At 41.8% G+C, this 26,234-nt stretch overlaps 1 protein-coding gene across 1 annotated transcript in view; it reads right to left on the bottom strand.

Annotated features, from left to right (window-relative positions):
• LOC147698870 (uncharacterized) overlaps positions 1-26,234 on the bottom strand; it is a 352,061-nt gene that overhangs the window by 88,297 nt on the left and 237,530 nt on the right. Inside the window, exons 23-25 of the mRNA XM_086935488.1 lie at positions 18,530-18,673; positions 9,518-9,574; positions 8,661-8,804 (exon numbers count right to left, since the gene is read on the bottom strand). Of these exons, the coding sequence (XP_086791614.1) occupies positions 8,661-8,804; positions 9,518-9,574; positions 18,530-18,673 (345 nt within the window). The remainder of the gene's footprint in view (positions 1-8,660; positions 8,805-9,517; positions 9,575-18,529; positions 18,674-26,234) is intronic.

Below are 26,234 nucleotides of genomic sequence, written 5' to 3'. Positions count from 1 at the left end.
TTCTTGCCCTATAAACTGTGCTTACAAAGGTTTTCTAAGGCATTATAGAGATAATAATAGATTATGTTCTGAGCATCAGGTTCTACTACTTATGTTCTGTGTAGCCATCATAGAATTTCTGGTCTGTATGATTCTCGTTAGACTGAACTTTTTTAGTGGTTTTGACCTTCCAGTCGTAATCCTTTATTTTTTTGGTATGGTCCTGACGGTTGTGTATTTAAATGTGCTCATTAATTTGTGAGCTGGCTATCAATACATTTGTCACCTTGCTTCTTACCCCTCACTATGACCAACAAGGTCCATTGGAGGACCAATACCACTGAGGGTAATTCAGGATCAGATTAGTGTGACAAAACCTAATTATTGTTACACAAAAATGTGTTTGGGTCTAGAATAAAAACATCTGCTGCACCACTAGATTTTTCTTGGACTGATAGAACAGTGCCATCTGCAATTACGACAAATGACACCTTGACATGGTTGACCTATGTTTATCCCTAAAAAGTAGGGCCCAAAGCATTTCTATATTTTTAATCCAAAGGGTTCAAGAGGGTGTTTTTGAAAAATCTCACGAGATATGATAGAACAGCCTATTTGTTTTTCTTGATGGCTCAAAATGGACCAGGGCCTAATTATGAACGTGGAGCCTACAGTTAGACTCAACTGGGCTTTAATGCTCTCAGGCAGCATCCAGAAATGGCAGCATTTTGATGATGCTTGGTTTGTGCACAAACGTTGTTAGTGCGTCCCTGCAGTTGGGCACACCTTTGGGTTCGTCACAAAAGGACAGACTCCGTTGTACTTTGATTATTTATTGTTATTTTAAGTTCAACAAATTCATTTGTATTGCGTTTTTATTGGGCGAATATTTCATTTCATATCCTTATTTAGTTGATAACAGTGCACATTTGTAGTGAAAAACTAAAACGCTCCGATGCATTTCGGGCATTGGCCCTTTCTCAAGGAGCTCTGTTGGTGAAAATAACATCATTGGTATACGCTCTAATGTATAATATTTACATTTCAGAGGCATTTCGCTAGCATGCTTATATTGTGATTAACCATAAGGGAAGACCAAGTGTAGTTGGATTGCTTTTTAATGCCCCTTCCCAATGTATTGTCTTCATAGCTAATAAAAAAGTCATAAAAGTTTGTTAAGGAAAGAAGCTTGATTAGGATAAATAATGCAAATAGACTTGGAAACTAAGTATGATTTAATGGCATTGATATTTAGACCCTCTATTGCTAAAGAACCTTGGGGCATATTATCAAGGGGGTTTATCTCCGCTTTTTTGGCTTTAAAAGCCAAGAAAGCGGAGATAAAATTATCTCCCTATTACCTAGCTGTCGCTAACACCAGTTAGCGACAGCTAGTAGGAGATAGCGACCATCTTGGGCCCCACTTTGCATGTCAGTGATATTTATCACTAATGACATGCAAAGTGGGCGTGCCAAGATGTTAGAGACTGAAAACAGTCGCTAACATCGCCATCTCCTATTACCAACTTTTGGAGATATTCGCGCTAAGCGCAAATATCTCCAAGAGCTAACACCTGCCCTGAGCAGTTCTTAGCAATGTTATCCAATGGCAGGTGGATAACATGGCTAAGAGCATTAGCTCGGTAATGCATGAATATCGCTGACTTTTCAGCGATATTCATGCATTGCGGCGATTTTTATCGCATTTGCGATAAACCTTGGTAATACCAACGTTTATTTGCGGTTAAAATCGCCGCAGTTCAGCGGTAAATTTTTGTCTCTAACCAAGCAATAGCGATAATTATCGCTATTGCTTGGTAATATGCCCCCATAAGTCACAGATCTAAAGGTCTGGCACAATCTGATCTTAGGACTGAGAATACTACATAGATTGAAAAATAACTATCTGCTACAGTCATCCACTCTCATAGAAGGGTATCTAGCTACCAACAAAATAACCATTACCTATAAAGGAAGTTCACATGATGAGAGAGCTGCAATTTCCAGGAAATAAGCCTCGGGAACTGAAGGTCTGAGTGGAGCAATTCGTCTCTGGGACAATAGAATCTCTATTGCTGGAAGGAGTTGAGGCGTTTCAGAACTGATTTGTAGCAGGTCAGAGCACCACAGTTTCCTGACCCATGCCAGGGATATCAGAATGAAACAAGTAATGTGGAACCAGAACTTCTGAAGAACTCCCTGAACTAATGATGATGTTAGCAGAAAACATAATGTAGTTTGTCCATCAACAGAGGATGTAGTGAGCAGAGTATGTAGTACATTCCATTCTGTCTCCTAATGGATTGGTCAGTCATTGGCTTACCCAAATGAGAACCCAATAGCCCACTACTTCATAGCTTAAGTCTCAACCATGTCCATTAGACAGGGGCCAGGTAGTCCCCATCCATACATGCCTTCACAGAACCAGAAATAAGTCCAATAACCTAGCTAAAGAACCAGCCACATTCAGATTAGTCTACATGCCCTGCTCTGACAGAGCCATTACATCCTGCATCAACTCCTTGAATCTTTAAAGACTATGATTTCCCCCTAATGTGTGAGTATATCTGGCTAACAAACATATCATGCTGGAAGTCTTCAAGGCAAGTCTAGCCGCAGAAATTATTCAGTCATTTTAAACATTGGAACTGTAAGAGTCAGTGCTTAGATTGCCTTTGTGAATGGCTACACTGTTGGGGTACACGTTTTTGATGAATAGGAAAAGCTGGAAAGAATGTCACCCACAACCATGACAGCTCTGAAAAAAGTATTTGAGTCCTTGGGTCAAAATGGGGCCTTGTTTGGGTCAGTCCCTGAACCATTTATGACCCCCTCCATTTGGCCTGAGTCATTTAATATCTGTCAGATATAGGGTTGTCAAGGCACTACACAATATTCTACTGGTGGGAGACTCGTTATTTTGCATTTTGCTTCTAGGTGTAGCAGAGAATTCGGTGGCGAATATTGCTAACAATTGCTAGCAAAACTCACCTGAAATCGCCGATTTTGCCGCCACCGCCACGAGTCAGAGGGCAGCCAGCAGCAGCAGCAGCCAGCCACCGCCAAGAGTCCCTGGACACCGGTCCGGGAGACCACAAATCCCGGCAGGCCTCGCGGCGGCGCGTCTGCAGTGACGCTGGTCGCGCTGCGTGGGGGTGCCAGAGCCCTTCAAAGGAAGGAGAGCCCGGCAGAGCGGGGGGAAGCAAAACTCACCTGAAATCGCCGATTTTGCCGCCACCGCCACGAGTCAGAGGGCAGCCAGCAGCATCCAGCCACCGCCAAGAGTCCCTGGACACCGGACTCCGCGCCGCCGCTCCGGGAGACCACAAATCCCGGCAGGCCTCGCGGCGGCGCGTCTGCAGTGACGCTGGTCGCGCTGCGTGGGGGCGCCAGAGCCCTTCAAAGGAAGGAGAGCCCCGCATCGCGGGACGCCCGGGGCGAAGCCCGGGCTAACGGCGGGCCCTCTGAGGCCCTCAGAGGTCACCAGTGGTCGGGCGGGCCACCCCACCAACACTTCTCAATAAGGTTAGTCTCCCAATAGGTTTCCTACAATGGCTGATTGTACCGCTACAAGTAATAATGTTGACATCCTTATTCAGGACGCAGAGTCCCCTGTAACACTGCTAACGTCGTTCGAGGCATTGATAGACACTGCATTCAACGAGATTGTTGAGACTGAAAGGAGATTTTCTATGGGTCCAATGAGTATTAATCAACTACATGCCACAAGCAGTCTCAATGGCAATACCCATATAAACCCTGAAATAACTATTGTAAAACCCACACATCCCGTTGTTGATGTACCAATTGTCTTAGACGATGATGACACTGTCACGTACATAGCACCAGAAGTGGCTCTTGGCCATGCCTCAGTAACAACATCTACAGAGGCTGCTAACAAGGTATCTGATAAAGTTGTAGCCAAGAGAAAGAGGGGCCCTGCTAAAATAACCCACAACAAACGGAAGCAGCCACTAAGTACTGTTAACCAACCAACCCCACAAAGTATGTGGAATAAGGGGAAGAGACAGAAGCTGGTCCAACATATTGTACCTACACAGGAACAACCGCATCTGGGTGACGTCGTCGTTATAAATAACGATGGGTCAAATTACATATCTATTTCCACCCAGACTGAATCCCCCTACGGAACTGACAAACCTAGTCACTTTTCCAAGTCAGAGGGGAACCTTATTGAGACTATTGCTGATACCATTTTTAAAAATTTGGAAGGTCAAATGATCAAACAATTTAATAATGTTTTTAAAAGACTTGACAAATTGGAGAATATAATTAAAAACGAGGATGTAAAGAGAAAAGGTATAGCGAACTTGGACAAAATGAGAGTAGAACGTCTGCTAAAAGATCTTGAATCCACTACTCGTGTCCCCACTACTGGCGACCATGGTAACATCAGGGCAGTAGAACAACAAGCCATTACTAACCCAACACAGTCTGTTACACCTAAGGTGACTAAAAGTAAGGGCACAACAGGCAGTAATTCGCCTGACCATCAAACTAACACCCCCTTACTCCCATGTAACCCTACACATGGACATGTTACTTCATCCAAACCCTCTGTTTCCGCTAACGCTGCAAGCGGATCATCAATTAATTCCATTAAAAAGAGTAACACAGCGAAGCAGACCACCTTAGCACAGAAGGGTCCTGTTAACCCCAGCCAGCACGACAAAAAGACCACGCATGAGGACAACAGGCCTATCAAACATCAGGGTCCGGCCCTACATCTTCCACCTGAGGCTTGTCCGTATGTTCTAGTTCTGGCTGGTATTCCACCGCTCAAGGAAGGTCAAGGAGAATCATGGGTTCAACGGCACAATAAGTGTATAGACTGGTTAACAAAGCACAAGGGAGTGGGTTATGATATTTCAAATGAGATCATAACCACGCGGCGAGTAACCTGGGTCGGTCCCCTTTATAAAAACATCAATGGAGACTGTATCGTAATTAATTTTAGAAACCCGGGCACTGCAAAATTCCTGTTGAACTACAACCCTGGTCGACACGGTCCATCTACTGTGGTGACCCCTCTACCATTAAAATATTTTTACCGTCCTCCCCACAAGATGATGCAACCCCCTCCAGTTTTTCCATTACAGAATAGGTTTGGAATATTCCAGGACCTGGACACATTGGACTGACTGCCCTCTGAAAGCACCGAACTACTTTCCGTGTGCCTTGAGGCAGTTCAGTTAGTGGAATCACCCCCAGAGGCGGCCCCGTTAACACTGGAGATCTCCCCATCTAGTACACTATGCGATCAACAGGGGCATGTTACAACTAAATCCGCCTCAAGAATTAACCAGGGTCCTTGTTTGAGGAATAATAAAAACAATAACCTAACAATTCTCAGTTGGAATATTGCGGGCCTGAAGTCCAAGATGGGAATTCCTTCATGGAGGGACTGTGTCAATTGTTATGACATATTAATGTTTCAAGAAACCTGGTGTGTTGAGGACCTATTGTTTGAGGGGTACAGTTGCCACAATAGGACTGTTCCGGTCCCTCTGGCTGGTCGTCCTAGTGGTGGATTGTCCATTTGGATAAAAATTTCTGCTGAAGCTAAAATTGACGAACTACAAACAAATTGTCCTAGTTTCATGGCACTCTCATATACCCAGAGGATAAAACTGTGTTTAATCAACTTCTATAACAATGATTTTTTGTCCCAACCCAAATTTTATTCTCTTATTTGATTTTATTAAGGAAATTATGGATGGACAGGTACATGGGAAATTTGATGGCATTTGTTTAGGGGGGGATTTTAATGCACATGTACACCCAAGAAATCCCCCATGTAAAAGAGGTATAGAACTGTTAGATTTTCTTGCTACTAGTGAACTTGTTAATTGCATGGAACATGCAGGTATGGAAAACCACGCATCCCCATTTCCCACCTTTATTGGACATGGGGGTGGTACAACAATCGATTATGTTTTTGTTTCACACGCCGTTGCAAAGGCATTAATAAGGGCAGAAGTAGTGTGTGAAATTCACAGCAACCATTACCCAATTGCCATCCATTTATCATTGCCGAAGGGTAAGTGTCCAAGACATGAAATAGGCGCAAGGGGTCTGGAAGTATCGACAGACAAGTTGAGGGTAATCTGGAAGGGAGTAGACAATAAGGGAATCCTGGCAGGAATTTGTAAAAAATACCCAATTTTGATCAAAGATTGTCTTACCACTGAGGACCATGGGGTTAATGTGATTAAATCATTTTCTGAACTCTGGTCTACCCTTCTTGAATACGGCTTAGATGACCATTTGGTACATTTTTTAGCTTTTTTACATCGTGACCTCAAAGCATGTGTACGTGTGAATCAAATGGGTGAAGTCTCTGATGATATTAGCATTGGTAGGGGGGTCAGACAAGGGTGTGTACTGGCCCCTCTTTTGTTTATCTTGTATATCAATAAGCTAAGCGGCTCTTTGTGCACCCTAACTAGTGATGTGCCCTACATCAATGGAGTCCCTATACCCACCCTCCTTTATGCAGACGATGCGGTCCTGATGGGCCGCACTCCCAAGGCACTCCATATTTTAATCTCAGGTTTTGTCCTTTTTATGGCCGATTTAGGCCTAACAACTAATTTTAAAAAATCATTGATCATGAGTTGTGGTCCAAAAAATCATAAAATCCCCCAGATCATTTCAGGGTCAAATGTTTTAAAAAGCACCAGCACTTTTCCCTATTTAGGGCTGCTATTTTCAAACAGTGGTACGTGGCATGCACATGTTTCTTATGCCAGGAATAAGTTGGGCAAGGCCATTAACTGTGTAACCTCCTTGAGACAACCCAACCAAGCTGATGTAATAACCCCCTTGGTTAAGATATATCAAACCCAATGTATGCCAACCGGCACTTACGGCGCTGAGGTTTGGGGCTATACCAACTGCTCCCATATTCAAATAGAAGAAAATAGATTTTGTCGTAAGGTATTGGGGGGGGGTTATCTGTTCTCCTAACTATGTATGCCATAACGAATTAAATATTCCTTACATAGAGGATTTTGTGAATTCCAGACCAGCATTATTCTGGATAAAGATATGGAACAACACGGCTGCTACCCTGACCCGTGAAATTATTTTAGACTGTCTAAAGTGTGATAGGGGACACCATATACCATGGCTGAAAGCAGTAAAAGAGTGCCTTGCAAGTGTGGGTTTGGTTTCTCTGTTTACATCACCAAACCTAATAAATCGCTCCCATAAGACCATCATTTTAAGGGCATTGTATGATTTATATAGCGAAGAGCGTGATAGAAAGAACCTGACTAGATGCACGGTTGTAAAATATGTGGCCTACTCTGAACCACACACCAAAAAACCTGGCCCACCGTACAGATATCTGCGTTTGCATCTTGGTAGATGGGTAAGGGGTTTACTGTTTCGTTTCCGAGATGGGAGTATAGTTAATCTACTGAACTTCCCGCTGGGATATAACAAACACCTCGAAACCTTAAACTGCCCTTGTAACCCTGACATGAAGCAAAGTCTTATGCATTTCTTGTTCTTTTGTGGTTTTTATAAAAAACTCACTGCACATTACCTTATGCCCTATTGTAGGAAAAACGGATTGACTAATTTTAAATTGGCACTTCGGTCCTTTCTGGTATTGGGATCAGATGAAGTCATTTTTAGGATGAGTTGTTTTCTCAAAGCTGCTGTTAGATCGAGAATCACTCTTAACATTGAGGTATAACTATCGCACACTGCACTTTCTATTCTGTATTTTTTAGAGAATTTTTCATCTACCTGTTTTATCTTTTTGTAATACAAAAATTTCATCTGTATATAGATAAAATTATGAGAATGTGTTGCCCATCCTTTTTAACCTTTCTAACCATGGTTTTAAAATTGTGTTTTTAACAGTATTTTTAAACAGTGTCTATTAAACAGTGCTGTAAAATATTCTCTTTTAAAAAACTCAAAAACCTATCATCAAGAAGGGACAAATTTTGTATAGTTGTGAAATTGTAAATGGATTTTGATCATGCTCGTTTGTCCTCGGACTATTCTCCAATTGTAACTATTGAATTGAATGTTTTTAAAATGTATTTTGTTTGTACTTTTATGGGTGTTTTTTATTCCGAATAAAGATCTTTTGACTTGACTTGACTTGCTAACATATCACCCTGGAAATCAGCTTGCTGAGCTGAGAGGCCAGGTGGAGAAAAACAAAACTCATTTACGGAATCAGTTTTGAAGACAACAATGAGTGTTCCTTTGATCTCATGAACTTTTTGTGAAAGGGAGAGTGATGTATGTGATCTCCATAAAAAATGCATGCAATCTCTCAGGTAGCCCAGGTTAGACATTTATTTAGGGCATGATTCACAAGGTGTAGAACCTGAAAATCTTGAAGAATACATCCTGAACAACGTAGAATACCATGACAAACATAAAGGACAGGCGAACACCGTCAGCTTTAAATCCTGTGTCAATGAGGGCGCAAACAGACAGGAACTGATGTCACTGGCTCTTTAGCCTCATGTTATAAAGGTGCTCATTTCAATATGGGGCCCGTAGAATGCTACAGACAGTGTCATTTGGCATTGGTGAATCTCTTGGATACCGTCACAATATCTGCATTTGTTAACGTGTTGTAACAAAAGTCTTAGAAGCAGTGGTCATATGACCTGACATTAAGTTATTACCGTGAGCCTTGGAGTAGTAGCACCAGATCACATTGGGGATGCTTGAGTCGAAGCAGCAGCCTTTGGAGAGGCACTCCTTTTCTGAGATACCGCCATGGCCACAATCTGTCCGCTCTTTAGGTCCAAGGGCACATTGTTGTTTATCTATTTAGTGCAGAGAAAACATAGCATGTGTCAGCATCATTAGGAGCACATCAACAGCCACTAGTGATACCTGATGTAAGTTAGTATCAATTTCGCTTTACACCAAAATACCTGATGTTATAAACATGGCGTTCTCATGTTGTCGCAAGAAGAAGGGTACAAAAGGCACAAATGCATAGGATAATGATTGCAAGTGGAGTGACACCAGGAAGTTGATTTAGTAGCATCCATGAAGCTGAAAATTGAACGTCTTTCTTCTATTTTTATAAACTTTATACACAGGACAGAAAAATATGCAACAAAACAGTTGTGTTAGAAATTGCTCATTGATGTGTAATTTCTTAAGGAAACTTTAGAGCTTATATATAGTATTTTCACTTAGGGACTGATTTACACAGATATTTTCCATATTTCAGCCTTTCTTAAACAGGCATAGAAACGCAATCCTTAGATTGGCATGAGTCAGGGAAAAACTGTTCTAATAATCACCTTGGCATGGCACATCCCTGTTGTTTCAAGCCCCAATTAAGGCCATATTCAATCCCTGAGGCACTTTTTTCCTACTGATTGTCTGACCCCTTCTCCCCAACTCTCCCTAGTGAAATCGTTGACACCGTTCTTTTGGAAAGAGTGGTTCTCTCTTCCCGTGCTTGTTTGAAAATCTCCATTTTTGCCCAAAGACCTCAAACCTGGATACCCTATAAGCTCCTTGCCTGAATGCTCTTGTTCTCTTCCTCTGTGAGCTGTCTCATGTGCTGAAATTGTTGTTCCTGAGAGAGAAAAGGCAGAAGGAGAAGTTTTAACAGACCTTTTAAGGATTCCATACCAAGCTCACTGAAAATGAAACAAAGACTAAGAAAAGTGCAATAGCTGACATTTGTTCATTGCTTTGTGTTCAATTAACATTTAGAATTTTATATTTTACTGTTCAGTACTGAGTATTGAGAAAGAGACTCAGTGATTCAGAGCAAATTTCAAGCAAGGAGATTCTCTACTAGACCAGAGCGGTAAATTCCGTTCCGCTCGCGGAATTTGAGGTATTTGGGTAATTTTGCGTTCCGCGGAGAACGCGAAACTGCCCAAAATTCTGCATTCTGTGACTTCGCGAACTTTTTTGCATGTTCGCTTTCTCAAATGCGTGTTCGCAAGACATTTCCCCCGAGCACATAAACAGCGATTGAGAACAGTAAAAAAGCATCACGAACAAGCAATTCCACGTGTTCGTGGAATTTCTGCGTGTTCGCCGAGATTTTCTACTGTTTCACGGAGATTAGCATAACGCGATTACGGAAATTCCGCCCACGCCTAATCTTTAATACAATAAACAAATACTTCAAATTTATCTAAGTCCTTTATTAATTGTGTCTCAAATGTTCTTGCCCTATAAACTGTGCTTACAAAGGTTTTCTAAGGCATTATAGAGATAATAATAGATTATGTTCTGAGCATCAGGTTCTACTACTTATGTTCTGTGTAGCCATCATAGAATTTCTGGTCTGTATGATTCTCGTTAGACTGAACTTTTTTAGTGGTTTTGACCTTCCAGTCGTAATCCTTTATTTTTTTGGTATGGTCCTGACGGTTGTGTATTTAAATGTGCTCATTAATTTGTGAGCTGGCTATCAATACATTTGTCACCTTGCTTCTTACCCCTCACTATGACCAACAAGGTCCATTGGAGGACCAATACCACTGAGGGTAATTCAGGATCAGATTAGTGTGACAAAACCTAATTATTGTTACACAAAAATGTGTTTGGGTCTAGAATAAAAACATCTGCTGCACCACTAGATTTTTCTTGGACTGATAGAACATTGCCATCTGCAATTACGACAAATGACACCTTGACATGGTTGACCTATGTTTAACCATTAAAAAGTAGGGCCCAAAGCATTTCTATATTTTTGATCCAAAGGGTTCAAGAGGGTGTTTTTGAAAAATCTCACGAGATATGATAGAACAGCCTATTTGTTTTTCTTGATGGCTCAAAATGGACCAGGGCCTAATTATGAACGTGGAGCCTACAGTTAGTCTCAACTGGGCTTTAATGCTCTCAGGCAGCATCCAGAAATGGCAGCATTTTGATGATGCTTGGTTTGTGCACAAACGTTGTTAGTGCGTCCCTGCAGTTGGGCACACCTTTGGGTTCGTCACAAAAGGACAGACTCCGTTGTACTTTGATTATTTATTGTTATTATAAGTTCAACAAATTCATTTGTATTGCGTTTTTATTGGGCGAATATTTCATTTCATATCCTTATTTAGTTGATAACAGTGCACATTTGTAGTGAAAAACTAAAACGCTCCGTTGCATTTTGGGCATTGGCCCTTTCTCAAGGAGCTCTGTTGGTGAAAATAACATCATTGGTATACGCTCTAATGTATAATATTCATCACACAAGATCAAAGAAGCGAAAATAACGAGGGAGCAGCATAAGCCACCCCATGAGGGGACACAGCATCAAAGTGAACGTCAACGCTACTTGTGACTCCATGAACCTCATTTACCTATTAAAGTGCCCATGTGGGAAGATCTACATAGGGAAAACTGAGAGAAAAATAAAGATAAGACGCAAAGAGCACAAATCTAACATACAGACAAAAAACGAACGATCCAGCATAACCTTGCACTTCCATGAACAAAGACACAACATCGCTCAGTTAAAATTCATGGTATTGGAGTTGGTTGTGAAGAGTGAAGGTAGAGACAACAACAAATCTCTACTACAACGAGAGACAGCCTGGATTTATCGGTTACAATCTTTGAAACCATTCAGTCTTAATGACCGTATTGAACTTAGTTGTTATCTGTAAAAATCTATATGATACTGAAACGCATTACAAATTGTGTGGTTTGTTTGCATCAATTTTTGTTGTTCCAGGTTTGGTTTGCATCAGTATGTGTTCCCCATGCTTTTTGCACTCAGTGACACGACATTTTTACACACGTTTTTGTTTTCACCCCCTTTCATCTTTTCCTTGTAGACAGTGCATCCCCTGCACGTCTCCTATCATCCATGACTTAACCTATGGTAAGATGGCCGCCATCTTTTACTAATTTCACTAGTCCGCTTTCTATTTCCCGACACAACGTACCTTTCCGGGCGCCTGTCAGGTTTAAATCCCCGACTGAACGCCGTAACACACCCACGTTCAGCTCACTTCAGCGTCTCAATTTGAGTCAGTCACGAGCGGAGATCCTTGAAACTTGTCGAGCTTCAAAGACCAAGTAAGTTAAGGCGTGAGACCAAATCGAGTCACTTTGTTGACCTACCAAGGCTCAACGCAATATTTTTTAACCTCCGCCGTTTTTCCTCAACAGCGCAAACCTTTGAATGCCCCAACAGTGCTGCGATTAGGAAACACCCGGTATTTTCTTTGCTCTATGTTTTCATGAATTTTCAGTTTCTTAGTTATCTGACACGTTGCAATGCCACTATGCCCTTTCATTGACCATCACCACAAACGTTAAGCATGAACTCATTTAAAACACATCGACATAGTTTATACGTTTTGCACGTTATTTTCGATTCTTTGATCTTGTGTGATGAATATTATACAATAGAGCGTATACCAATGATGTTATTTTCACCAACAGAGCTCCTTGAGAAAGGGCCAATGCCCGAAATGCATCGGAGCGTTTTCGTTTTTCACTACAAATGTGCACTGTTATCAACTAAATAAGGATATGAAATGAAATATTCGCCCAATGAAAACGCAATACAAATGAATTTGTTGAACTTATAATAACAATAAATGATCAAAGTACAACGGAGTCTGTCCTTTTGTGACGAACCCAAAGGTGTGCCCAACCGCAGGGACGCACTATCAACGTTTGTGCGCAAACCAAGCATCATTCATTGAGCGTACTTGGACGGTTATGCTACCTGGTGGAGCACCCAATCTTTCACCAACTTCAAAAAACTCAGTAGAACTTTTCAGTAAACTCATCGCTGTGCACCAAGCCATCTCTTTGTTCTTAAACATTTTGATGATGCCATCAAACTTTCTCTAGTAGTCTCATAAGACTAGAAAGAGCCAATCTTTTGAACACAACATTTTTCATGATACAGTCTTACTTCAATAGCATTCTCTAGAAGAAACCCACCTTGACAAGGATAATGATTGATTCATCTACCATCCAATCCTGAATCTATTTAACAATAGTTTTTTTTATTAAAACAAGAACCAGGAATTGAGATGTAAAATGAATTTAGTTGGAAGGGTAGCACCTTTCATAAAAATCTGTGTAATCTCTGACCATCTAGAAAGTAGCAGGAACTTTTGCATGTCTTAGAATAAAAAGGCACCTCAGTGGTGCATGAGCATTCCCCTGTAAAGATCAACCAAATGGAGCCAAATGAAACCAAATTCAAGATAGCCCACAACTAATACCACCAACTCCAGAAAAAGATGAAAAGTAGTGTTTGTCCGGTTGCATTGAAGCAGGCGCCATCCACTAGCAAAGGACGCTTCAACATCGTTGCACAGTTCTCCAGCCCCTCAGCCACCAAAAATGTCTTCACAGGAACTCTGTGACACTGGCAGACTACTTCCACCAAAAGATCTCCACCATCTACAGAAACCTCAAACACCAAGCCACCGACATCCTCAACCATCTTGCTGCCATGAATGAGGAACACTATGACCACCTGCTCACCACCTGTGACCAGCTCACTAAGCAAGACACCACGGACGTTTTCAGCTCCGTCCACTCGGGAGGAACCATGGACCCCTGCCCACACCACATCTTCCAAACTCAGAAGTAAGATGATCAGCAGCAAGCTCACCGCCATATTTAACACATTCATCACCACAGTTGCGGTCCCCAAAGAAATGAAACACACAGAAGTCAACCCTACTCAAGTAACTATCTGCCGACCCCAACAAACTCAAGAACTACTGCCCCATCTCTCTGCTGCCTTTTCCCACGAAAATCTAGGAGGAGGATATCAACCACGAACTCACAGAGCATCTAAAGAACAACAATCTTCTGGACACTTCCCAATCTGGATTCCGCACCAACCACAGCACCAACACTGCCCTGATTAAAATCATAGGCAACATCAGATTCCTCCCTGACCAAGGGAAAATGGCAGCCCTGATCCTCCTTGACCTCACCAAAGCATTCAGCACAGTATCACACCACACCCTGATCCAAAGGCCTCACAATACTAGAATCCAATTAGACGTCCTTAAGTGGATCACCTCCTTCCTCTCAGAAAGAAACTAGAGAATCCGCCTTCCTCCCTTCAACTTTGAATCAGAAAACACCATCTGCAGCATCCCTCAAAGTTTGGCCCTCAGCTTTACACTGTCAAACACCTACATGACTTCCCTGGCTAAAGTTGTCACATCGCATGGACTAAACATCTTATCCTATGATGATGCTTTCCAGCTCATCCTCTCGCTATCAGAAGACCCTCTGACACAGTAACCAACTTTTGCAGGTGCATGAAGAGCATCGCCGACTGGACAAGAAACAACTGGCTAACATTCAAAACAGATGAGACAGAAGAGCTGATCTTCGGGCGCAACACCTCCCCATGGAGCAACGCCTGTTGGCACCTCCAAAACTAGGACCCTCACCCACACCGACCAGCCACCCCTTCAACCTCTGCATCATACTAGACAGCAATCTCTCATTGAAAAACAGATCAACCTCGCATCGTCCATCTGCTTACTCACTCTCCACATGCTACTCACGATCTTCAAGTGGTTCCCCATCGACACCAGATGGACCATCACTCATTTCCTTGTCAGCAGACAATTGGACTACTGCAATGCACTCTACATAGGAATCACCTCACACCTCCTCAAGAGACTGCAAAATATCCAGAACACGGCAGCCAGGCTCATCCTTGACCTCTCTAAAATAACCCACATCACCCCCAACCTCAATGAGCTCCACGGCCTTCCCATTCAGAAGTGATGACAGTTCAAGGTGCTGATCTACACCTTCAAAAGCCCTTGACCACTAAGGACCAGTTGACATCAACCACTGACTGAACTTCCCCCTTCCATCCAGACACCTGTACTCCCCATCCCTATGCCTCGTCCACGCACCCTTGTTCGCCGCAGCAACAGTGTAAAACGATCTTTCTCCTACCTCACAGCAAAGTCCTGGAATGACCTTCTACTTCACCTACGGATCTCAACCTCCCTGCTGAAATTCAGAAAAATACTCAAGACCTTTCTGTTCAACTGAGCCCCTCCTGCAGCAGCACTTGGATTCCCTCACGGGTGATTAGCAACACTATATCAATGCAGATTGATTGATTGAACTAATAACTTGTCTGAGTCTAGAGTCTTGCCTACATTTATGGTTTATAGGCAGTATAAATTATCTTAGGGGGAACCTTTTTGAAGGCAAAACTAATGCTACTTCCCATATATTTTAAGTGCAAGTATACAGACGATCAGTTGCCTCCCAGGCATCTAATGTGTAGATGCTGTAGTAGTCAAATCCGGCAATCACATTCATATTGCAAATTAGGATGAAAATTACTTTTCCCATGGGCAAAAATCTGCTTTGACATTTGTGAATCTTGGTATCCTTTTCCTGACCAAAGAGCTTCCCATTTATTCCATTGATGGTCCCTTTTCCTTTCCAGGATGGGAGATACATATTGCTCCCCAAACCTGAACTTGGCACTTCAGCGATCCACATTATTGTCTTTTAACGTGTCTACTGTATTGATACGTCTATTATCATTCCATCAATTTTGTGGGTGAACCTGGTTTCAAAATAATTGTCAAAGTGGTTAACTTTTCCCAAATAAACTCTGGCATAGGCTTCCATTGCAGCCCCAGAACACTTTACTCTCTACATTCCATCAAAAGATGAGACTGTTCTGTGTTCCTCAGTAAATATGGATGCACAATGAGAATGGTTATGGGGCTATATGATTCACCAAACTCTAGCATTCCACGATCAACATAGAAAGTGAACTTATCTTCTAGAACATTATTTCTCATAGATGATTCAGATCCAGGACATTGTTTACATGAACCTAATTTCTGCAACCAGGCTGGACCAGACACATATTTTTAACGGCTGTGCTGGCTCCAGTTGTAGCCAAAAGACATTGCATACAGCATCACAAACAAAGTGAGTTCATTGCTATTATAATAGAATGCACGGACACCAGTGACAACAGCTCCTTCCAATTTTCATGTTCCTATCGAAGCTGAGATGACAACAATCAAATAATACAAAGTTGGTGCTGTTTCAGAGTCTACTAACATAGCACGCTCTGAAACATTTCAGAGGCATTTTGCTAGCATGCTTATATTGTGATTAACCATAAGGGAAGAGCAAGTGTAGTTGGATTGCTTTTTAATGCCCCTTCCCAATGTATTGTCTTCATAGCTAATAAAAAAGTCATAAAAGTTTGTTAAGGAAAGAAGCTTGATTAGGATAAATAATGCAAATAGACTTGGAAACTAAGTATGATTTAATGGCATTGATATTTAGACCCTCTATTGCTAAAGAACCTTGGGGCATATTATCAAGGGGGTTTATCTCCGCTTTTTTGGCTTTAAAAGCCAAGAAAGCGGAGATAAAATTATCTCCCTATTACCTAGCTGTCGCTAACACCAGTTAGCGACAGCTAGTAGGAGATAGCGACCATCTTGGGCCCCACTTTGCATGTCAGTGATATTTATCACTAATGACATGCAAAGTGGGCGTGCCAAGATGTTAGAGACTGAAAACAGTCGCTAACATCGCCATCTCCTATTACCAACTTTTGGAGATATTCGCGCTAAGCGCAAATATCTCCAAGAGCTAACACCTGCCCTGAGCAGTTCTTAGCAATGTTATCCAATGGGAGGTGGATAACATGGCTAAGAGCATTAGCTCGGTAATGCATGAATATCGCTGACTTTTCAGCGATATTCATGCATTGCGGCGATTTTTATCGCATTTGCGATAAACCTTGGTAATACCAACGTTTATTTGCGGTTAAAATCGCCGCAGTTCAGCGGTAAATTTTTGTCTCTAACCAAGCAATAGCGATAATTATCGCTATTGCTTGGTAATATGCCCCCATAAGTCACAGATCTAAAGGTCTGGCACAATCTGATCTTAGGACTGAGAATACTACATAGATTGAAAAATAACTATCTGCTACAGTCATCCACTCTCATAGAAGGGTATCTAGCTGCCAACAAAATAACCATTACCTATAAAGGAAGTTCACATGATGAGAGAGCTGCAATTTCCAGGAAATAAGCCTCGGGAACTGAAGGTCTGAGTGGAGCAATTCGTCTCTGGGACAATAGAATCTCTATTGCTGGAAGGAGGTGAGGCGTTTCAGAACTGATTTGTAGCAGGTCAGAGCACCACAGTTTCCTGACCCATGCCAGGGATATCAGAATGAAACAAGTAATGTGGAACCAGAACTTCTGAAGAACTCCCTGAACTAATGATGATGTTAGCAGAAAACATAATGTAGTTTGTCCATCAACAGAGGATGTAGTGAGCAGAGTATGTAGTACATTCCATTCTGTCTCCTAATGGATTGGTCAGTCATTGGCTTACCCAAATGAGAACCCAATAGCCCACTACTTCATAGCTTAAGTCTCAACCATGTCCATTAGACAGGGGCCAGGTAGTCCCCATCCATACATGCCTTCACAGAACCAGAAATAAGTCCAATAACCTAGCTAAAGAACCAGCCACATTCAGATTAGTCTACATGCCCTGCTCTGACAGAGCCATTACATCCTGCATCAACTCCTTGAATCTTTAAAGACTATGATTTCCCCCTAATGTGTGAGTATATCTGGCTCACAAACATATCATGCTGGAAGTCTTCAAGGCAAGTCTAGCCGCAGAAATTATTCAGTCATTTTAAGCATTGGAACTGTAAGAGTCAGTGCTTAGATTGCCTTTGTGAATGGCTACACTGTTGGGGTACACGTTTTTGATGAATAGGAAAAGCTGGAAAGAATGTCACCCACAACCATGACAGCTCTGAAAAAAGTATTTGAGTCCTTGGGTCAAAATGGGGCCTTGTTTGGGTCAGTCCCTGGACCATTTAAGACCCCCTCCATTTGGCCTGAGTCATTTAATATCTGTCAGATATAGGGGTGTCAAGGCACTACACAATATTCTACTGGTGGGAGACTCATTATTTTGCATTTTGCTTCTAGGTGTAGCAGAGAATTCGGTGGCGAATATTGCTAACATATCACCCTGGAAATCAGCTTGCTGAGCTGAGAGGCCAGGTGGAGAAAAACAAAACTCATTTACGGAATCAGTTTTGAAGACAACAATGAGTGTTCCTTTGATCTCATGAACTTTTTGTGAAAGGGAGAGTGATGTATGTGATCTCCATAAAAAATGCATGCAATCTCTCAGGTAGCCCAGGTTAGACATTTATTTAGGGCATGATTCACAAGGTGTAGAACCTGAAAATCTTGAAGAATACATCCTGAACAACGTAGAATACCATGACAAACATAAAGGACAGGCGAATACCGTCAGCTTTAAATCCTGTGTCAATGAGGGCGCAAACAGACAGGAACTGATGTCACTGGCTCTTTAGCCTCATGTTATAATGGTGCTCATTTTCAATATGGGGCCCGTAGAATGCTACAGACAGTGTCATTTGGCATTGGTGAATCTCTTGGATACCGTCACAATATCTGCATTTGGTAACGTGTTGTAACAAAAGTCTTAGAAGCAGTGGTCATATGACCTGACATTAAGTTATTACCGTGAGCCTTGGAGTAGTAGCACCAGATCACATTGGGGATGCTTGAGTCGAAGCAGCAGCCTTTGGAGAGGCACTCCTTTTCTGAGATACCGCCATCGCCACAATCTGTCCGCTCTTTAGGTCCAAGGGCACATTGTTGTTTATCTATTTAGTGCAGAGAAAACATAGCATGTGTCAGCATCATTAGGAGCACATCAACAGCCACTAGTGATACCTGATGTAAGTTAGTATCAATTTCGCTTTACACCAAAATACCTGATGTTATAAACATGGCGTTCTCATGTTGTCGCAAGAAGAAGGGTACAAAAGGCACAAATGCATAGGATAATGATTGCAAGTGGAGTGACACCAGGAAGTTGATTTAGTAGCATCCATGAAGCTGAAAATTGAACGTCTTTCTTCTATTTTTATAAACTTTATACACAGGACAGAAAAATATGCAACAAAACAGTTGTGTTAGAAATTGCTCATTGATGTGTAATTTCTTAAGGAAACTTTAGAGCTTATATATAGTATTTTCACTTAGGGACTGATTTACACAGATATTTTCCATATTTCAGCCTTTCTTAAACAGGCATAGAAAAGCAATCCTTAGATTGGCATGAGTCAGGGAAAAACTGTTGTAATAATCACCTTGGCATGGCACATCCCTGTTGTTTCAAGCCCCAATTAAGGCCATATTCAATCCCTGAGGCACTTTTTTCCTACTGATTGTCTGACCCCTTCTCCCCAACTCTCCCTAGTGAAATCGTTGACACCGTTCTTTTGGAAAGAGTGGTTCTCTCTTCCCGTGCTTGTTTGAAAATCTCCATTTTTGCCCAAAGACCTCAAACCTGGATACCCTATAAGCTCCTTGCCTGAATGCTCTTGTTCTCTTCCTCTGTGAGCTGTCTCATGTGCTGAAATTGTTGTTCCTGAGAGAGAAAAGGCAGAAAGAGAAGTTTTAACAGACCTTTTAAGGATTCCATACCAAGCTAACTGAAAATGAAACAAAGACTAAGAAAAGTGCAATAGCTGACATTTGTTCATTGCTTTGTGTTCAATTAACATTTAGAATTTTATATTTTACTGTTCAGTACTGAGTATTGAGAAAGAGACTCAGTGATTCAGAGCAAATTTCAAGCAAGGAGATTCTCTACTAGACCAGAGCGGTAAATTCCGTTCCGCTCGCGGAATTTGAGGTATTTGGGTAATTTTGCGTTCCGCGGAGAACGCGAAACTGCCCAAAATTCTGCATTCTGTGACTTCGCGAACTTTTTTGCATGTTCGCGTTCTCAAATGCGTGTTCGCAAGACATTTCCCCCGAGCACATAAACAGCGATTGAGAACAGTAAAAAAGCATCACGAACAAGCAATTCCACGTGTTCGTGGAATTTCTGCGTGTTCGCCGAGATTTTCTACTGTTTCACGGAGATTAGCATAACGCGATTACGCAAATTCCGCCCACGCCTAATCTTTAATACAATAAACAAATACTTCAAATTTATCTAAGTCCTTTATTAATTGTGTCTCAAATGTTCTTGCCCTATAAACTGTGCTTACAAAGGTTTTCTAAGGCATTATAGAGATAATAATAGATTATGTTCTGAGCATCAGGTTCTACTACTTATGTTCTGTGTAGCCATCATAGAATTTCTGGTCTGTATGATTCTCGTTAGACTGAACTTTTTTAGTGGTTTTGACCTTCCAGTCGTAATCCTTTATTTTTTTGGTATGGTCCTGACGGTTGTGTATTTAAATGTGCTCATTAATTTGTGAGCTGGCTATCAATACATTTGTCACCTTGCTTCTTACCCCTCACTATGACCAACAAGGTCCATTGGAGGACCAATACCACTGAGGGTAATTCAGGATCAGATTAGTGTGACAAAACCTAATTATTGTTACACAAAAATGTGTTTGGGTCTAGAATAAAAACATCTGCTGCACCACTAGATTTTTCTTGGACTGATAGAACAGTGCCATCTGCAATTACGACAAATGACACCTTGACATGGTTGACCTATGTTTATCCCTAAAAAGTAGGGCCCAAAGCATTTCTATATTTTTGATCCAAAGGGTTCAAGAGGGTGTTTTTGAAAAATCTCACGAGATATGATAGAACAGCCTATTTGTTTTTCTTGATGGCTCAAAATGGACCAGGGCCTAATTATGAACGTGGAGCCTACAGTTAGACTCAACTGGGCTTTAATGCTCTCAGGCAGCATCCAGAAATGGCAGCATTTTGATGATGCTTGGTTTGTGCACAAACGTTGTTAGTGCGTCCCTGCAGTTGGGCACACCTTTGGGTTCGTCACAAAAGGACAGACTCCGTTGTACTTTGATTATTTATTGTTATTATAAGTTCAACAAATTCATTTGTATTGCGTTTTTATTGGGCGAATATTTCATTTCATATCCTTATTTAGTTGATAACAGTGCACATTTGTAGTGAAAAACTAAAACGCTCCGATGCATTTCGGGCATTGGCCCTTTCTCAAGGAGCTCTGTTGGTGAAAATAACATCATTGGTATACGCTCTAATGTATAATATTCATCACACAAGATCAAAGAAGCGAAAATAACGAGGGAGCAGCATAAGCCACCCCATGAGGGGACACAGCATCAAAGTGAACGTCAACGCTACTTGTGACTCCATGAACCTCATTTACCTATTAAAGTGCCCATGTGGGAAGATCTACATAGGGAAAACTGAGAGAAAAATAAAGATAAGACTCAAAGAGCACAAATCTAACATACAGACAAAAAACGAACGATCCAGCATAACCTTGCACTTCCATGAACAAAGACACAACATCGCTCAGTTAAAATTCATGGTATTGGAGTTGGTTGTGAAGAGTGAAGGTAGAGACAACAACAAATCTCTACTACAACGAGAGACAGCCTGGATTTATCGGTTACAATCTTTGAAACCATTCAGTCTTAATGACCGTATTGAACTTAGTTGTTATCTGTAAAAATCTATATGATACTGAAACGCATTACAAATTGTGTGGTTTGTTTGCATCAATTTTTGTTGTTCCAGGTTTGGTTTGCATCAGTATGTGTTCCCCAAGCTTTTTGAACTCAGTGACACGACATTTTTACACACGTTTTTGTTTTCACCCCCTTTCATCTTTTCCTTGTAAACAGTGCATCCCCTGCACGTCTCCTATCATCCATGACTTAACCTATGGTAAGATGGCCGCCATCTTTTACTAATTTCACTAGTCCGCTTTCTATTTCCCGACACAACGTACCTTTCCGGGCGCCTGTCAGGTTTAAATCCCCGACTGAACGCCGTAACACACCCACGTTCAGCTCACTTCAGCGTCTCAATTTGAGTCAGTCACGAGCGGAGATCCTTGAAACTTGTCGAGCTTCAAAGACCAAGTAAGTTAAGGCATGAGACCAAATCGAGTCACTTTGTTAACCTACCAAGGCTCAACGCAATATTTTTTAACCTCCGCCGTTTTTCCTCAACAGCGCAAACCTTTGAATGCCCCAACAGTGCTGCGATTAGGAAACACCCGGTATTTTTTTTGCTCTATGTTTTCATGAATTTTCAGTTTCTTAGTTATCTGACACGTTGCAATGCCACTATGCCCTTTCATTGACCATCACCACAAACGTTAAGCATGAACTCATTTAAAACACATCGACATAGTTTATACGTTTTGCACGTTATTTTCGATTCTTTGATCTTGTGTGATGAATATTATACAATAGAGCGTATACCAATGATGTTATTTTCACCAACAGAGCTCCTTGAGAAAGGGCCAATGCCCGAAATGCATCGGAGCGTTTTCGTTTTTCACTACAAATGTGCACTGTTATCAACTAAATAAGGATATGAAATGAAATATTCGCCCAATGAAAACGCAATACAAATGAATTTGTTGAACTTATAATAACAATAAATAATCAAAGTACAACGGAGTCTGTCCTTTTGTGACGAACCCAAAGGTGTGCCCAACCGCAGGGACGCACTATCAACGTTTGTGCGCAAACCAAGCATCATTCATTGAGCGTACTTGGACGGTTATGCTACCTGGTGGAGCACCCAATCTTTGACCAACTTCAAAAAACTCAGTAGAACTTTTCAGTAAACTCATCGCTGTGCACCAAGCCATCTCTTTGTTCTTAAACATTTTGATGATGCCATCAAACTTTCTCTAGTAGTCTCATAAGACTAGAAAGAGCCAATCTTTTGAACACAACATTTTTCATGATACAGTCTTACTTCAATAGCATTCTCTAGAAGAAACCCACCTTGACAAGGATAATGATTGATTCATCTACCATCCAATCCTGAATCTATTTAACAATAGTTTTTTTTATTAAAACAAGAACCAGGAATTGAGATGTAAAATGAATTTAGTTGGAAGGGTAGCACCTTTCATAAAAATCTGTGTAATCTCTGACCATCTAGAAAGTAGCAGGAACTTTTGCATGTCTTAGAATAAAAAGGCACCTCAGTGGTGCATGAGCATTCCCCTGTAAAGATCAACCAAATGGAGCCAAATGAAACCAAATTCAAGATAGCCCACAACTAATACCACCAACTCCAGAAAAAGATGAAAAGTAGTGTTTTGTCCGGTTGCATTGAAGCAGGCGCCATCCACCCGCAAAGGACGCTTCAACATCGTTGCACAGTTCTCCAGCCCCTCAGCCACCAAAAATGTCTTCACAGGAACTCTGTGACACTGGCAGACTACTTCCACCAAAAGATCTCCACCATCTACAGAAACCTCAAACACCAAGCCACCGACATCCTCAACCATCTTGCTGCCATGAATGAGGAACACTATGACCACCTGCTCACCACCTGTGACCAGCTCACTAAGCAAGACACCACGGACGTTTTGAGCTCCGTCCACTCGGGAGGAACCATGGACCCCTGCCCACACCACATCTTCCAAACTCAGAAGTAAGATGATCAGCAGCAAGCTCACCGCCATATTTAACACATTCATCACCACAGTTGCGGTCCCCAAAGAAATGAAACACACAGAAGTCAACCCTACTCAAGTAACTATCTGCCGACCCCAACAAACTCAAGAACTACTGCCCCATCACTCTGCTGCCTTTTCCCACGAAAATCTAGGAGGAGGATATCAACCACGAACTCACAGAGCATCTAAAGAACAACAATCTTCTGGACACTTCCCAATCTGGATTCCGCACCAACCACAGCACCAACACTGCCGTGATTAAAATCATAGGCAACATCAGATTCCTCCCTGACCAAGGGAAAATGGCAGCCCTGATCCTCCTTGACCTCACCAAAGCATTCAGCACAGTATCACACCACACCCTGATCCAAAGGCCTCACAATACTAGAATCCAAGGAGACATCCTTAAGTGGATCACCTCCTTCCTCACAGAAAGAAACTAGAGAATCCGCCTTACTCCCTTCAACTTTGAATCAGCAAACACCATCTGCAGCATCCCTCAAACTTTGGCCCTCAGCTTTACACTGTCAAACACCTACATGACTTCCCTGGCTAAAGTTGTCACATCGCATGGACTAAACATCTTATCCTATGATGATGCTTTCCAGCTCATCCTCTCGCTATCAGAAGACCCTCTGACACAGTAACCAACTTCTGCAGGTGCATGAAGAGCATCGCCGACTGGACAAGAAACAACTGGCTAACATTCAAAACAGATGAGACAGAAGAGCTGATCTTCGGGCGCAACACCTCCCCATGGAGCAACGCCTGTTGGCACCTCCAAAACTAGGACCCTCACCCACACCGACCAGCCACCCCTTCAACCTCTGCATCATACTAGACAGCAATCTCTCATTGAAAAACAGATCAACCTCGCATCGTCCATCTGCTTACTCACTCTCCACATGCTACTCACGATCTTCAAGTGGTTCCCCATCGACACCGAATGGACCATCACTCAAGCCCTTGTCAGCAGCCAATTGGACTACTGCAATGCACTCTACATAGGAATCACCTCACACCTCCTCAAGAGACTGCAAAGTATCCAGAACACAGCAGCCAGGCTCATCCTTGACCTCCCTAAAAGAACCCACATCACCCCCAACCTCAATGAGCTCCACGGCCTTCCCATTCAGAAGTGATGACAGTTCAAGATGCTGATCTACACCTTCAAAAGCCCTTGACCACTAAGGACCAGTTGACATCAACCACTGACTGAACTTCCCCCTTCCATATAGACACCTGTACTCCCCATCCCTATGCCTGGTCCACGCACCCTCGTTCGCCGCAGCAACAGTGTAAAACGATCTTTCTCCTACCTCACAGCAAAGTCCTGGAATGACCTTCTACTTCACCTACGGATCTCAACCTCCCTGCTGAAATTCAGAAAAATACTCAAGACCTTTCTGTTCAACTGAGCCCCTCCTGCAGCAGCACTTGGATTCCCTCACGGGTGATTAGCAACACTATATCAATGCAGATTGATTGATTGAACTAATAACTTGTCTGAGTCTAGAGTCTTGCCTATGTTTATGGTTTATAGGCAGTATAAATTATCTTAGGGGGAACCTTTTTGAAGGCAAAACTAATGCTACTTCCCATATATTTTAAGTGCAAGTATACAGACGATCAGTTGCCTCCCAGGCATCTAATGTGTAGATGCTGTAGTAGTCAAATCCGGCAATCACATTCATATTGCAAATTAGGATGAAAATTACTTTTCCCATGGGCAAAAATCTGCTTTGACATTTGTGAATCTTGGTATCCTTTTCCTGACCAAAGAGCTTCCCATTTATTCCATTGATGGTCCCTTTTCCTTTCCAGGATGGGAGATACATATTGCTCCCCAAACCTGAACTTGGCACTTCAGCGATCCACATTATTGTCTTTTAACGTGTCTACTGTATTGATACGTCTATTATCATTCCATCAATTTTGTGGGTGAACCTGGTTTCAAAATAATTGTCAAAGTGGTTAACTTTTCCCAAATAAACTCTGGCATAGGCTTCCATTGCAGCCCGAGAACACTTTACTCTCTACATTCTATCAAAAGATGAGACTGTTCTGTGTTCCTCAGTAAATATGGATGCACAATGAGAATGGTTATGGGGCTATATGATTCACCAAACTCTAGCATTCCACGATCAACATAGAAAGTGAACTTATCTTCTAGAACATTATTTCTCATAGATGATTCAGATCCAGGACATTGTTTACATGAACCTAATTTCTGCAACCAGGCTGGACCAGACACATATTTTTAACGGCTGTGCTGGCTCCAGTTGTAGCCAAAAGACATTGTATACAGCATCACAAACAAAGTGAGTTCATTGCCATTATAATAGAATGCATGGACACCAGTGACAACAGCTCCTTCCAATTTTCATGTTCCTATCGAAGCTGAGATGACAACGATCAAATAATACAAAGTTGGTGCTGTTTCAGAGTCTACTAACATAGCACGCTCTGAAACATTTCAGAGGCATTTTGCTAGCATGCTTATATTGTGATTAACCATAAGGGAAGACCAAGTGTAGTTGGATTGCTTTTTAATGCCCGTTCCCAATGTATTGTCTTCATAGCTAATAAAAAAGTCATAAAAGTTTGTTAAGGAAAGAAGCTTGATTAGGATAAATAATGCAAATAGACTTGGAAACAAAGTATGATTTAATGGCATTGATATTTAGACCCTCTATTGCTAAAGAACCTTGGGGCATATTATCAAGGGGGTTTATCTCCGCTTTTTTGGCTTTAAAAGCCAAGAAAGCGGA

Source organism: Lissotriton vulgaris, chromosome 8, assembly GCF_964263255.1.
Source record: "Lissotriton vulgaris chromosome 8, aLisVul1.2, whole genome shotgun sequence".
NCBI lineage: Eukaryota > Metazoa > Chordata > Amphibia > Caudata > Salamandridae > Lissotriton > Lissotriton vulgaris.
This window is presented reverse-complemented; position numbering and strand designations above follow the sequence as displayed.